This window comes from Vigna angularis, chromosome 1, assembly GCF_016808095.1.
Source record: "Vigna angularis cultivar LongXiaoDou No.4 chromosome 1, ASM1680809v1, whole genome shotgun sequence".
NCBI lineage: Eukaryota > Viridiplantae > Streptophyta > Magnoliopsida > Fabales > Fabaceae > Vigna > Vigna angularis.
Window position 1 is genome coordinate 54,758,636 of NC_068970.1, and position 16,805 is coordinate 54,775,440.

At 32.9% G+C, this 16,805-nt stretch overlaps 1 protein-coding gene across 1 annotated transcript; it reads right to left on the minus strand.

Annotated features, from left to right (window-relative positions):
- Nucleotides 1-208: 208 nt before the first annotated feature.
- LOC108333103 (IQ domain-containing protein IQM2) lies at nucleotides 209-4,216 on the minus strand. Its single transcript, XM_017568441.2, has 9 exons — nucleotides 3,917-4,216; nucleotides 2,697-3,216; nucleotides 2,496-2,610; nucleotides 2,291-2,356; nucleotides 2,111-2,199; nucleotides 1,930-2,017; nucleotides 1,586-1,825; nucleotides 1,367-1,468; nucleotides 209-1,246 (listed from the first exon to the last, which is right to left on the minus strand). Exons 2-9 carry the CDS (start codon nucleotides 3,170-3,172, stop codon nucleotides 470-472), a joined length of 1,953 nt encoding a protein of 650 aa, XP_017423930.1. The 5' UTR covers nucleotides 3,173-3,216; nucleotides 3,917-4,216; the 3' UTR covers nucleotides 209-469.
- Between the last annotated feature and the right edge of the window lie 12,589 nt (nucleotides 4,217-16,805).

Genomic DNA, 16,805 nt, shown 5'->3' on the forward strand with positions numbered 1-16,805 from the left:
GCTGAAGCAGTGATATAGTGCAGTGAGAAGAATATTTTTATCTTTTTCTATTAGTATGAGGTGAAGAGTTAGTAATAATAGAAGTGCAGGTATGATCATGTTCTTTAGAGACCTTTTGTTTCCAGAAAAACCATAAACATGCCTCCAGCAGCACAGCACACGAACAATCATGAGGGAAAAGGATAACATAAAGTTGCAGCTTCAAATATTCAAAAATAAATAAATAGATATAATTGAATTTGAAGCCATGATAATTTTACAATTATCATGGTGGAAGATGAAATGTTTCCTTTGTAATGGGAGAATAAATAGATCCCATGATAATTTTACAATTTTGATCCTATGATATAGTACTATACATGAGTGAAAAAAGAATGGCTGTGTGAATCAATGGAAAGAATAACAAAAATACAACTGTTGGGTTACCTATGAAGTAAAAAAGAATAAAACAATGGAGTCTCCTATCCACTCATGAAGTATGAATAACTGGTATAACTGATGTTCCTCTGAACAAAGGGGAGAATTCTGATCTTGAACTATTCTGCTCACCTCTTTGAGCCATGTGAAGTGGTTCAATACTTGTGTCCCCACATAAGCTTGCTACATTTGAAAGACTAGAGTTCAACAAAGTGGTGTTTCTAGGAGTCAAGGATGATTTATGGCGTGATCCACTTCTTGGAGACAGATTAACTTGCTCCAATGCTCGGAACTGAAGCTCACAAGGGTAGTCCCTCACACATCCAATGCGTGGTCCCGCACCAGTTGTCCATTTGCATGATAGCTGCTTCCCCAGCTGATATGATTTCATTTCTTTATGTGAGTTTATTCTTTTCAGTATGGACTCTGGTGGAATGCTTTCTACATCATTATCATCACAACACTTTTTCTCTTGTGTTGTTTCTTCATCAACTGACTCAGATTCCATTTCCAAACTCTCACTACTTTCTTCAACACCTTCTACCTCTTTTTCTAGTCCTTCAAACACATTACCACCCTTTTTTGGTATTTCAAGATTGCTAAGTTCTCTTCCAATAATTTGAAACTGCCTTGGGCCAGGTGTCATCACTGCAGAAGCCCTCTCAGTTTGAATCAAATTGGCCTTCTCTGCTGCAGCTGAGCCTTCAATAATGGTATCTTCAATCTCCAGGCCATTCATGTTCTCAGTGAAGTCCTCTTCAGAGGAGTGGCTTCTAAGATGACCACTTCTCAGAGAACGTAATTCATCAGCCTCGTCAACTGAATCCATCTGCATATAACAAAATGAATCTCCTTAGATATTCTCTCACCTCTTGTAATTACATTGCATAAACTATTAGAGCGTGGTAAAATAATGTACAGCATTGGTTCTGTGTTTTAATTTCTATACCTTGACATCTGAAAGGCTAACATTGTTCTCTTGAAGGAATGAAATAAATTCCTTAAAATTTTCTTCTGTTGGTCGATAATGTCCACTGTGTGGCCAAACTGCCTGTTGAAAAGAAACAACAAAATCAGTTTTAGCTAAGCAAGTAAAATGGTTATCCATGGTGGTAGGAATCTAGCATAAGATTCATAAATTTACACAAGCTTTGTGCCGGATTTCTACCTTCAACACACCGTGTTCAACCACTAGTCTCCCAGCAGATGATGTAGCTCCTCCAGCCAAGAAGCTAGAATGCTGAAATGAACCTTTTGATTTCTTGCCAACATACAATGTCTTGGATGTGCTAAGGACAAAAATCCACTTGGCATGTGCATCTTTTCCAGTGGTGTTAAGGAGTTCTCCTGATTGCTTGTAGAAGAACTTTCCATCCTCCACAACAACTTCATATGCCAATCTTTCCATCTGGAACAAAGTAGAATCAAAATAATTAATAAAATTTGAAATGAAAGAGTCTCAAGCAAATTTATCTATCAAGAGTTGTTCTCATAAAATGAAGGAAACCTTACCGGACCCAGATATTTAATACACTGCTGTTGAAGTTTGAAACGAGGGCACTTGTCAAGATTTACTTCCTTTCCTTCTCCTATATCTAGCCTGCAATTTCAAACAAGATTAGTTTCAAACTCTGGTGGCTTAAGATCTATATACTAAACTAGCTTAAGTTGCAATGTTTATAAAGAATCTTACCAGTAGAAGAAGGGTTCTCTGCTCTGACACCGAAGCCACTTATCATAATAGAAGTGTAGATTATGTCCATAGCGATGGCGTGGGTCAATCTATTACACATGAAAAACATTAATAATTGATGAAAGACTAACAAACCAATATATAAGCAGAGAAAGAACATGACAATTATGTCTGACTAACCGCTTCAAGCCAGTGCTGTAAAGCAAGTTTTTGAGCTTTATCGTCTTTTGATAGACCTTTTCCAACCTGCAATGACAAAGAAAAGTTTAATCAAGTTCAATCCAGCATGAAAATTTGAACTAAAAGGTTAGAGCATGGTAGTTACTGAAGGTATTAACCAGTAATCACCAATACCGTGTTCTAAAGCTGAATAATGTTAAAGTACCTTGGCAGCTCTAGTTCTTGCTCTAGACCAACGAGAAACTGCAGTCTCGTGTTTCTCAATGTCAAAGAAAGATATGGAGCTGCGCTTGAGTTCAGCAAAATCTAAAAGCTTCCACCTATTCAAAGATTCGATAAAAACATGTTAGAAACACATTGAGTTTTGTGAAAAAGGTAAGAGATTTTTAGGCCATTGAATAAGTACCAGCTTTGTTCAACAAGAATTGCACAATCTGCTAGCTTTCTTCTGGTACGAAAGCTCTTGTACACTTTCTGCAATTTAAGCGCAGCAATGTGTTTAGGGCTGCTTGGATTTAGAAGTGCTGATTGGATGGTTTCCACTTGACTCTCTGACTTGAGTGGCATATCATCCAATTCTTTGATCTTTTTGCTAGTCCTTGCGATAGGCATGTTTTCCTCTTTGTCAAATGACAAAGTGTTGGTGGAGATAATGTCATCAATGTCTTTTCTTTTGAAGCTCACTGATGTCTCTATTGTCATCTTTCCAGAACCTAGAGATTTCAGAATGGTGGGTTCTAAATCTTCTTTTTTGAAACTAACAGATCGTACTGGAGTCTTGATTTCATCATTGCCAAAGTTGATGGATTTTACAACCACAGAATCTAAGCTATCTTCCACATCATTGTACTTGGCAAATGGACATGAGAAGGATATCCCCATATGACAACAAAACCAATATGCAGAAACTTGTGCAATTCGTGGACCTGAAAATAGCAAAGTCGGCATTAAAGTACAAGAAGATACATTTTCAATTTGTCAAACTGGATGGAACAGGTACATCAATAATATGAACAGTCATAAGAAATAAAACGGTTCCACACCATCAAATTCAAACCATACTCACCACATCAAGCCACACACAATTCTACCAAGACAAAAAAAAAATAGAAAACCAAAAATTCTTGAGACCCATTTCAAAATGCACTATTCTTTTTACTATTCTTTGGGCAAAAACAAAAAGCATCAACAATAACTCATATTTTATGCTGCTGCAAAATCATCAGAAACAAAGGATCACGGATCCGAAAAACCCACCAACCAAACACCCATTTTAAAAGACAAATCACAGAAAATAGTCTCGTATACATGAAAGGAGAACCTCAAACACAGTAAATGGCAAACCCATTTTATTCTCCTAAACAGATTCCAAACCAACACATATCAGATAACCCAGTTAAAGAATACTAAGGATCTAAAAACAAAAACTTTCACTAAGACATCAACAATAAAAAAGACTATATTTTTCTTCACAGGTAGTTAGATTGAGCAGAATAGCTTTCAAAGAAAAACATTCAGCACCGTATTCAATATGCAGAAATGGAAATGCAAACCATTCATTCCACAAAAAAGAAATACATAATAAAACAGATTCTTAAAAGCAAAAAATGGAGGGTAGTAGAGTACCTGAAGATTCGAAAACCAGGAAGGAGAAAAGAAAAGAATCTATATTGGGTTGATGAGACGAGAGAATGAATCTTAATGAACAGTGTTTTTGAGTTAAGGAAATGAGATGTTACATGAAGTGAAATGGTGGTTTTTGAGATGGTGATTGAGGAAAACTGAACTTGGTAGCTAGCTTGAACTTGTTATCAAAGGTAATGGGATCCTTCACCATGAAACACTTCACACATATATATACATATTAGGAGAAGAAAGAATAAGATGAAGATGAAGAGAGAGGAAGTAGAGAGAGACAGTGTTTCCACTTTCCAACCACGTGGAGTCGAACAAGTATACTCAAATTCCTTTTATTTTATTTCCATTTTTCTTTTTTCAGATTTTCCTTCTTCACTTTATTTTTAGAAGGACTCTGGTTTGTGGCCTCTTTACCAGCACACCCATGACGTGACATTTAACCTTATTTTAATTTCTTATCCGTTTTAGAAAAATGAAAATTATTCGTTAATACAAAATTAAAAAAGTGAAATGAAATTATTTGAAAAACTAAGAATTTGATAAAATATTTTAATTTGGAGTTTTTATCTTTATATAATGAAATAAAGCTTGGTGAACGTTTTGTTTCAGTTTCACGCGTACGCGTAACATTGCAATGTTCAAAATATATATTAAAAAATTAGGGTAGTCAAATTGATATAATATTGTGGAAAACTAGTTTCGTAAACCTTGGAGTTCAACTGTCGACCCAATTTCTTAAGCAACGTCTCTGTTTTTGATACCTAAATGAGATAAGTAGATTCGATAAAATAAAAATAAAAGTAAAATATTCGTGCTTAAGTTTATATTTAACCACAAAAATTACCTTATATAAAAGAATGTGTATTGTATTATTATTTCCTATCTAATGGATACCCGACTAGGGAAAACAAAATTTTTAATTATAAGGGGTCTCTCTTATAAATGGGTAACCCTAATTATATGGGAGAGATAATTTATTTATAAAATTACAAAAGCAAATTTGTTTTATTAAAAATACTAATGAAAAAGAGACACTTTGTGATTTTATATATTTTAAGAAAAAAATATCACTAATAGTAATTACATACAAAAATAATTAATATTGCATAATCATCACTTTAATTGTTTTAATAGTTTTTTTTTTATTTTTAAAATATAACTAAGAGTAAAATAGAAATATCAAACATATATTCTTGTGATAGTTTTTTAATTAATATAATTAAGGGTAAAATAGAAATATAAATTGCATACATAAGACAAAAAAAATATTTTTTTATATATTATTATAGATTATATCATTAATAATATTATATAAAAATGGTTTTTTTTATTAATTTAGTTATTATCACAATTGTTTATATCAATTTTTCCTCAAATTAAATAACAATAATAAATTTATCATATCATTTACTTCTTAATATAATTTTTTAAAATTTCATCCATATAAATTAGAATTGTTAAAATAAATTAAAACTTACAAGTATTTACCAAAATTAAGATTCAAGTTTGGTTTAAAAAATTACAAATTTTGACATAAAGTAAAAAATAAATTTGATCAATTCGTTTCCTCCAATTGAATCCATGATCAACAGGTTAACTCACCAATTCACCTATAAATTTTAAATATTAAATTATATTAAAAATAAAAATCCTAAATTTTCTTCTATCTTTAAGTGTATTTGAATTATATTGTATTTTTTGTGATTTGGATTATATTTGGAGTTTAACATCATTTTAGATTATATTTAGATTGAACTTTATTTAGATTTCAATTAGAAAAAATTTGTAATTTTTTCTTTTGGATTAAAGAAAAATAATTTTTAATTAAGTGAACCAACCCATTTAATCCATTAATCTGTGATAGATCAGGTTGTATTCAAAATTTTTGGACTCGCTAATAATTGAATTGAGTTGCATTGCCTCACTAATTAACCAATCCCTAATAAACTGATGGATTGAGTCAAGTAAGATGACCTGTTTTGATAAATAAATAAAGCATAAAATAGTTTTGAATTAATGTTTACATACCATACGTTTGTGTTTCAATCGTTTCACCAAATCAAATTAAAATGGTTCTTAAAAGATTATATGGTTTCTGAATTTCCATGCATTATCAAATATCTTGAACCATTTACTATAACAAATAATTTGACATTATATTATCATGATCTTAGTACAAAATAGAGTGCAATTAATTCAAAAGATAATTCTTTTGCAAATTTTGGTAACTAATTATCAGACACGTTGATCAAAGACATTTATTAAATTTTATAGCTTGTTAATTAATGTTAAAAACAAAATTAATCTATACAGACAATATATGAAGTGTAATGATTAACCTTAGAAATAAAACTTATTAAAGATAACTAAAAATTAAAACACAAGGATGTGGAGACGACTTTCAAAGAACTTTAAGCATAATTATAATGAATTTGTTCATTATGGAAAAAAGAAAACAAGTACTTAAATTTATAAATACGGTGAAATTTCAACAACTTTATAGAGATTATGGCAGGAATGAAATATACCAAAATTAAATCAAAGTCATTAAAGATGTAATCCAAGTTTTTACAACACCGGTGCCAGTAAATACACGGCATTTTAAGTTAAAAAGAAAATTAAAGATTCATCACTCAAGTATTGAAAATTTGAGACTTTTTTAAATTCTCAACCAAATATTTTGTATATTTGACCAATAACCCACTACAAGAATAATTGATATTACCGACGGTCGTAGTTCATCGGTAATATATCAAATCTGTCGGTAATTATCGTTTATCGACGGTCAAAATACCGTCGATAAAAACCTTTACTGACGGATATTTCAATCGTCGATAATTATCGAAGGCTTTGTCCTATGGTAAAGTCGTCGATAATTATCGAAGGTTTATAGTCTTCGATAAATCCGTCGGTAATTATCGCGATCTGATTCTTCTTCTTCTTCTTCCTTCCTCCCTCTGTGTCATTTTATTTTCGTTTCCAAAGAATTAAACAACTAATTTATTTTCAATAGTTAAAATCATAGGGAATCATGGAGAGTTTCTCTGCAATTCTCATATTTGTCAGAGAAATGTTCCTAATCGCAAAAATGTGGTGGAGAGCAGCGGTGGTGGAGAGCGATGATGGAGAGCAGCGGTGGTAGAGGGCAGCGGTGGTGGAGGGCAACGACGGTGGAGGACAACGACGGTGGAGGACAGCGACGGTGGAGGACAGCGACGGTGGAGGACAGCAGCGGTGGAGAGCAGGGTGGTGGAGAGCAACGGTGGTGGAGGGCAGTGGTGGTGGAGGGCAGCGGCGGTGGAGAACAGTGGCGGTGGAGAGCAGCGATAGGAAGAAGTATTACACTGAGATGGAGAGAAATGAGAAGAGAAATGAGAGGAGAAATGAGTGTTTGCCACATATATTGGCACTGGATGCGAAGCTGGTGCCGAAAAATTTCCATTTTTTTACCGACGCTCAGAAGCCTTCGGTAAATCTGTCGGCAATATCGTCAAGCGAAATAATGGGCGGGAAAATTCTCACTCTTTTTACTGACAATCAAAAGCTTTCGGTAAATCCGTTAGTAATGTGCATGTCACTTACCGACGGTCCATTAGTACAATAAGATAAATAGACACCGGTTATTTTTGTTTATAGGCATCGGTTCTACAACCGATGCATATACGAGCGAGGTAAAACCAGACAGGCTTTATGCCTCGGGTCACAAACCGAGATAAAATGAGACAGGATTATGCCTCGGTTCTTAAATAACCGAGGCAGTTACGTATTTTTTTTTTCAGATTTCGAACGCTAACCGAGGCAGTTGCGTGTTTTTTATTTTTTAGATTTCGAACGCGATTCATAGTTGGTTATGTGGTACAGTGGAAGCCATGTGCAAACCTTCAAGATTACCCAATATGCAACCAGAAAATCTCAACTTGGAAACTTGGAACCTGAAACATTTATGCAACCAGAAAATTCCAACCCGAAATTACCCAAGATTTCCCAATTTCAGAAACCCAATTTCATATAACCCCAATGCAGAAAGTAATAAAAATGGGGATGAGGATCTGGTGGTGATGATCCTGGTGGTGGTGACGATCCTGGTGGTGGTGATCCATGGCGACCAACACTCCTACTCGCAAAACGCACCTCCAACGCGTCCTTCCCCTTCGTTTGCTCCTGGTGGTGGTGACGATTCTTCCCCTTCGTTTGCTCCTCCAACGCGTCCTTCCTACCAAAAGATCTCCAAACCCATCATTAAAAAACCCACCTTTGATCATCCTCACCCTCAGCCACCGCCACCGTCACAGACCCATCCACCGCCACTGCCACCGTCACAGCCCCAGCCACCGCCATCACCACAGCCCCAGCCCCCACCCCAGCCACAAGCCCAACCTCATAACCCAAACCCACAACAGTCGCATGCCCAGCAGAACCTGCGCACGACCGCATCTCAACGCCTCCTCCCATTCAACAGCCCAAGCCTCCCAGGTCGCGCCTCTAGTGGATTCGCCCTCCTTCCTCGACGCAGATTACCAACCGCCCGTCTCGCTCTCGCTCTCGGTCTCGCTCTCACTCTCGGTCTCGCTCTCGCTCGCTCTCGCTCAACCGCGGCGACGACGAATGGCTCACCGCTCTCGCTCACCGCTCTCGCTCTCGCTCACCGCTCTCGCTCTCGCTCAACCGCGGCGGCGACGACGAATGGCTCACCGCTCTCGCTCAACCCGCGTCCTCAAAGGAGATTGGGCTGCCGCGGCCTCAAGGGACTTGTGATGATTGGAGGAGGAGGACAATTGCAGTGGAGAGGAAATGGGATGGGTAGGAATGAAACGTTTAGGGTTTAGTAGTGCAGAATTTTGGAAGGTGTGCAGAAATATCAACTTATCAACTCGAGTATTTTCATAACCGAGGCACTAGGACTATTAGGCATCGGTTATTGCACAAGCGAGACATATATTTTCCCTAAAATTACGAAATTGCCACCGTTCTATTAAATGTTTGAGGTTTTCTGCCTCGGGTGTTCTCAGAACCGAGGCAGTAGCCGCTTTAGACATCGGGTTTTGGTCAACCGAGGCATATATTTTTCCTTAAACTACGAAATTGCCACCGCATTATTATACGCTTCGGTTTCAGTAAAACCGAGACGTATACATCGCGTTTAAAACCCCATTTTTTACTAGTGGAAATACCGAAGACTTTTGACTGTTAGTAAAAAAGATTAAAAACACAATCAATAATTCCATCGAAAATTAAAATATATCGATAGATATTGATCCGTCGATAAAAATTCGTCGATAATATTAATATTTTTTGTAACAACTATAGCAAACAGTGTACGTATTTATTTCTCTCGCAGTTTTTATGAGTTTATGTACATCAGAAAGGAAACATTTAGTTCGAATTTTGGTTTGACTTGCTACTATATATATTTTTGTATTTTTGTATTTTTGTCATGTATATCCTCCAAAGAATTTTTCCAAGAAATAACCCTCTTTTTCAAATCCTATCTTGAAGGGGTCATTTTCTTGACAAAGTCTCGAAGTAAAATGCAATCCAGGAATTCGAAGTGAGAACCAGATTGACTTTATCAAAATCAACGATTAAGTAGTTTAAGTGTTTGTTTATGATCAACCTTGTCAAACTATTCCAAAGCTAAGTTAACCACTACAAAATTGAATATTCATCTGGGGCATGAACTTTCTGCCTCCTATGGAGCTCATTGCTGACGTTAAGTGTTACAATTTTTTATGTTAATTGAATAGTAGTTGGAAAAGATTGTTAATTTGATGTGCAAACCAAGTAATGAATTTGAAAATGTTGTGGGGATGTGAAAGTTTGGAAATTTCCTTGTATCGTTCTTGGGGGTGTCTCTAAGATTGATATTGCATCATTGCCTAATTAATACCAACAAAAAGTGTTTCTGAAAGTCCAATAATGTCAAGTCATCACCTATGACCTATGTTGGTTTTTTTACTACACAACATATATTCAGTGTAATATGGTAACACAAGTGAATCCGTATGAGTGAGCTGCTAGTTAGCATTTTTATTTTTTTCTACCTGTTTTTATATTATATATAATATTTAAATAAAACAATATAACTATTAGTTAAATAATTACTTTTTCTTATTGTGTGGTTTGAATCATGTAAACGTATAATGAGAATGGAATTTAAATCACTATTACAATAAGATGATACTGCACCGGTTACTTTTGCTTTTAGGCACCGGTTCTACAACCGAGGCATATACCGGCGATGTAAAAAGATTAAATTTTATGCCTCGGTTATATAGACCGGGATAAAATGAGACAAGAATATGTCTCGGTTCTTAGATAACCGAGACAGTAGAGTGTATTTTTTTTTCTCGTTCACGGTTCATTGTTCATTCATTTCTCAGTCATTCTCTCATTCACGGTTCATTTCTCAGTCATTCTCAGTTCATTCATTTCTCAGTTCATTCTTCCAATTTCAGCTCCCAAAATTTCTTTCCATTTCAGTTCAAAAATTTAAAACAAACAAGAAAACTTTAACAGGAATCAATCAGTCCATACTCAATCAGCAACACAGTATCATCAATGTCCAAAATCAGAGAACCAAAATGCACAAAGCAAAGGGCAACACAGTATCTTCCCTTCCCTTTCCTTTCTCAGTTCTAATCAATCTATTTCCCTCTCCTCTCTCAGATCCCACTCGCAGTCCAACAATCACCCATGTAATCCACCTGCGCCGCCGCAAGACCCTCCGCATGTTCCTCGCCCGACGCCGATTCCATCCCCCGCCGCAAGATCCCGCGCCCCTCCCCGAGGCCCGCGTCCGCCACAAGCTCAAAGACCACTTCGTCTCCTCACCTCCGACACCCTTTAACGAAGAAGAAGAAGAAGAAAACAACAGCAAAGAAAAGAAGAAACAGAAGACCTCTTCCATCAGCAACAACAGCAAAGAAAAGAAGAAGAAGAAGAAAACAAAGATCTACCTGTCGAACTCATCCCTAACCGCCCTGAGCCTCCGCCTCCGCACCGGATCTCCCTTCCGGGGCACTCCGCCGCAGCTCTCCGCCCGGTATCCTTCGTCTTCCGCTACCGGTTGCTGAGAAAAGCGTGGCGCCGCAAGATCCCCCGCTCCTCCCCTCGCCGCAGCCACGTCCTCGCCGCAGCCTCGTCCTCGCCGCCGCGCGTCCTCGCCGCCGCGCGTCCTCGCCACCGCGCGTCCTCGCTGCGTCCACTGTCGTCGACGTTGTAGGAGAAGAGGAAGGAAGAAATGGTGGTCGCAGTAGGAGAAGAGAAGAGAAGAGGGGAAGAGGAGGATTTGGGGAAAACTTTTGATAAATCTCAGATTTAAGGCCCAGTAATATGCCCCGGTTCTATTTTCAACCGAGTCCGTAGGCCTAGTAATATGCCCCGGTTCTATTTTCAACCGAGTCCGTATGTTTCGCATGTGAGCATTACGCCTCGGTTCAGTCTGGAAATCGAATTAGTATCGTTTTTAGACACCGGTTATCTAATAACCGAGGCATATAATGCTTTTAAAATTACCAGAGTGCCACCGCGTTTTGATAGACTTCGGTTCCGTAGAAACTGAGGCATAATGTCCGAGTTTAAAACGTCATTTTTTACTAGTGAATTAGGAATATCTGCATACTAAATTTTAATTATTGATTGAAATTGAGTAAATGTTTTCTTAAAAAGTTACAATCATTTTAATTTTTTCGTTAAAATAATTATACAATACTCACATAATTAATTGTGATTTTTAGAAAATATTTCTTAAAAATAAAATAAAATAATTAAATTTACTGGGTTATTAACTTATGTCTATTAGCCTTTTGATAAGCTATGACTTTGGAGTGTGACATTTCAAGTTAGTATATATGTACAAGTTGATAGTACTATATACAACATAAACGTATTATTTGTAAATATATTGTACAACAAAAGGACGTATTAAAAAAAATAATACATTGTACGTAATAGTAAGCCTTATGTGTATGTCATCACATATATATCATCACGTATGTCATTCTTTAGTTATATATTTTAGTACATATATAACTAATTATATCAATTTATTTATACCATTATCAATATATTAAATACGTGAATAAACTTAAATATATACAAATACATTCAAATATATACAACATAATTACAATCACATTTTGTTTGAGTGAATTCCTCTCCCTAGAGAGACCTTGATGTATTTGCATGATTTATCAAGATATTATAACTAATGTACACTAACCCTATCTTCACTTAAGCAAATATGGTGTTATTTGTAAGCCTTGACTATATGTTTGATTCTCCAACATTCCGAAATCCATGTGCATCACAAAAAATACTATGTCACTTGATTGATATCCTTCCAAATGAAAGAGAGATGTCATCACTGGAATGTCATATTTGCTTAAGTAATGGTGAATATTAAGTGTAATCATTATAAACAAATCAATTTCCCAACAATGAGTTACCCCTTAAGAAATTTATAATTATGAAAACACACATTTTTTGCAAATGGAGAGGAAAACTAATATAAATAATTTCAACCCAACTTACATTCTAATAAATCAAACATTTGTTTATATGGTTTTTAAACTTCTAATTAACTCATAACATGTATACATCATACGAATTAGGTTAAAATCTTTTTTTATCCTCTAATTTTTATATAAAAAAATCAATTAAATCTTTAATTTTTATTTGGTTCAATTTATATTTCTAATTTTTTTTTGTAAAATGATCTAATTAGACTATTTCCAATAAATTAATGTTAGATTTTCGTTAAAATTTATACATCAAATCGTTTCGTCTTAAAAGTCTAAATATTCAAATTATTTATCCTACTACCTTGGAGATACAATCTCTTAACAACACAATAGTTAAAATCTTCTCAAAACTTTGAGAGTTTAAATAATATGAGTTTAAGGGAAATGATATTAAAAAAATTAGTTTATAAACCTTTTTATCATTACTTGTTTAAAAAATTATTTAAAAAATTTTCTGATCTTAAATATTTTTTTTACGTATCACATTTTAATAATAAATGATATCCCTATAAAGTATTCTTACTTCTTTTTCTCTCCCATTTAAGGACAGGGGCAGTTAAGAAAAAGAATTTTAATAACATAACCAGTGAACTAATTAGGTTTTTTTTTATTGCAATTTCATTGTGGTTTCTGAAAAGTCATACTATAATGCTTAATTAGGAATGGTTCACTTTTTTAAAAAAATATATGTCTAAGTAGCACATCTTTATCAATATTTTTAAGAGTTAAAATAATATATTTAAAATTTATATATTTAATTATGGTTAATATATATATATATATATATATATATATATATATATATATATATATATAATTTAGTATGATTATAACTATAAAGAAAACACACACATATAAATATTTTTTTTTCATATTTTTATTAATAATTGAATCAAAACTAAAATTTTCAACTATTTTATATTGGTAAGAAAATTATCATCTATTTTATTTTATAATATAATTTTTTAAAGTTCAATACTGAAAAATAATTTATCGTAATTTAATAAAACATTAAGATATAAGTACTAAAAAAATATATGATGATTAAGCTACAATTAAAAATCATATATTCATTAGTTTTTCTTTTATATTCATAAAAAATGAATTACAATTAAAGTAAAATTTTATTATCAAGAGAAGATAGAATTATCTTTCTTTTTCTTCAAGAATAAAAAAGAATAGATGAAAAATGAAAACACAGATATTAGTTTGTGAGACAATGGAAAATAAATACAATAGGTGAAAAACTAAAAAAATAATAAAAATAATAAAAAATATCTTAATAAATATTTTGCTTTTTATTATATTTAATGTTATGTTTTATTATTTACTAATATTAAATATTATGCTTTATAGAAGAAGAAAAAAACCTAATTAAATTTTCATTAATTTTCAATATTTCCATATATGTTACGTATAATTTAGAAAAATTTTAAAAATTGATGACCATGACACTCCTGGCCCTCGAATAATCCGCCCCTACCCGTTATACGTATAATTTTATTTTATTTACAAATATTTCAATATGTGCAAAGTGTACTGTCATTCTAGAGCATTCCTTCTCTGATGATTTTGTAAGAAAATAATTGCATGGAGTTTTTCATTTACAGATAATTAGAACCTAAAGCTCTTAAAAAAAATAGAAGCAAATTGTTTACTTTTGGTGTTAAAAGTCTAAACCAAATATAAAACTGGACAGACATTACAATTATTGGGAATGCAAACGTACGGTGTCGGAAAGTGATGTACAGATATACAATAAGTTGGTGAGAAACAATATATAATTAAGTAATTAAACCTTCTCTTACTTCTTAATTTTTTTATAGTAAAAATTGAAAAGGACTGCTTTAGGTGGTAATTAAGGAAACATAATTTAGGAATCTACGTGTTCCTGTTTCATCTTTCGGTCATTTCTTTTATTCTTCATATTCTTTTCCCATTTTAATAAATTACAATATCTATACCAAGCCACCAGATCAACATTATACAATTTCATTCAACAAAATCAGGAACCTTCCTATTCTTTTATCGTCACTTTAGTTTAAAAGAATACAGAATCCGCACCGTTTAAGAAATAAATTCTGCTTAGATTAATATAGAATTAAGATAAATCTATAAATAATAATTATTATATTTTCAAAAGTTGCCATTTATGTACCCTGAATACACCTGTTAGTCAAACCCAAACCACAGAAAGCTACGCTAATCCAGTAAGTCATTTCAGTACTCTTGTCTGTTCTAGAAAAGTAACGTTGAATGTTTTTTAAGAAAGAAAAAGGAAAACATTTTTATTAATTCAAACGACGAAAGTGATGATATGTGAGAAATATTAATTAATAATTTTTATAAAAAAAAATATGAGTGATAATAGATGGACAAAACATTGTCACTTCCAACTGTCATAGTGTTCGAGATCTGCATGCATGGAACAGTGAAGGAGGACAGGGATGTGCACGTGTCAGAACTGGAGTGGGCCACGCTGCGTTGCAACCGTAACTTGTAACACCGTACCGTTTTTCAGACAACAAAATCTCTTCTCCTGTTCCTGCTGCCCCTTTTACACTGTATTCTATGTTTTGCTTTGATGTAGAAATCGACTTTGCTATACGTACATTGTATTCTGTTATACTCTCCGCATTTCGAATGTGCACATTGTATTCTCTGTTATACCCCCGCGTTTCGAATGTGCCAACATGTTACAAGGCAGCAAGAGAAAAAAATAATAATATTAATTATATTTTTACTCCTTACCTCACATTAATAAACATAGTTATCAAATTTGGTCGGTAGAAATAAATCGTTATTTATCATTAAAGTAATGAAAAGTAGATTTAATTTAATTTAATATTCTGTAAATTAGTTAGTTAGTATATAATATATTGAGAATATTTCAAAAACATCGAACAAGAAAGTTGAGAGAGTTCAATGATAAGTGACTGAAAAGGCCTAAATCTCAATTATAGATTTTCAATCATTCCAATATCACTAGACTAAATATCATATTAGACCCCAATATCATATTAAAGTAGTTAAATATAAATTTAACTCATTGTCGCAAAATTAATTTAAATGTATATACAATAAAACATACATCATATCTTATCACATTCTTTAAAATTTGAAACTAGATATGAAAGATGAAATTTCAGGCTTTGTTCCCTTTTCATTGAATGTTTTATCAATCCGATATGGAAAGACATTGTATTTTTTTTTAAAAGGTTTGATCTATAAATTTATTTTATCTAGCAAATAAGATTTCTTTGGTCAATACTAAATTGTAAGAGGCTAGTTTTTTTTAAAGTCAAATACTAAAATTTTCAAGATTAACTTTTGTAGAGTCGTCATTGAGAGAAAATTATTTCTAATGTCTTGTAAATTTTCAAATCATTTTTAGATAATTTATAATTCAATCTCAAAAAATTGATTTAAGGAGGTAGATTTGGACTCGTTTATAAATTAAAAACTCAATCATATGGCTAGTTGATATAAAAGATCTATAACCCTCTCTCTCACCAGAAACATTGAAAGTAGAAATAAAGAGAAACTTGATATAATAAACATAGATAAAGTTTTATATGATTTGATGAAAGAGATAATATTATACACTACACTTTAAAAAATATTATCATTTAATTCAAACCTCCAATACATGAAATCTTAAAAAAACAAAGTATTATTTTAAAAGGCACTTACATTAAATAAGCATGTGATGACTCCCACTAGGTAAGTAAGTAAATGATTAGATAATAATCATTCGAAGTCTATAAAGAATATAGAAAAACTAACGGAAAAAAGAGTCGCCTTAAATGACATATTTTTAATCGGATATTATTCTTGTGGAAGGCATATAAAATAGAAAGAACTTAATATATGTTAGGTGAGAATTTATGAAAATTTGTTATGTTCATTTCTATTGAATTGTACATATTTGTAAAGATGGATTAGCATAATTCATTCATTGGCATATTATGTTCAGAGAAAGGATTTGATGGTGTTGTTTATGTTTTTACTTATGTATCTTTCATTTTCACGAGCAGTCTCTTGCAGGTGGTGTGTTTTTAGTGTTCCAACCAATTTTTTCTCTTGTTAATTAATAATGATAATAAATAATAATGATAATTATTATTATTTATTTAAACAAAAAAATTTAGTATTGAAAAGAATGTATTGTATTAACTATTTATTACTTTTTTCTAATTCTACTATTCCAAATAATTTTTAACAAATTACTTATAAATATCATTTTAAATTATTTTTATTATTAAGGGCAATGGTTAGTTTTCATTTTTTTATATATTAAAACATTTTTTTAATTTATCATATAAGTCAAATTTCTTGAAACATTCACCAACTTT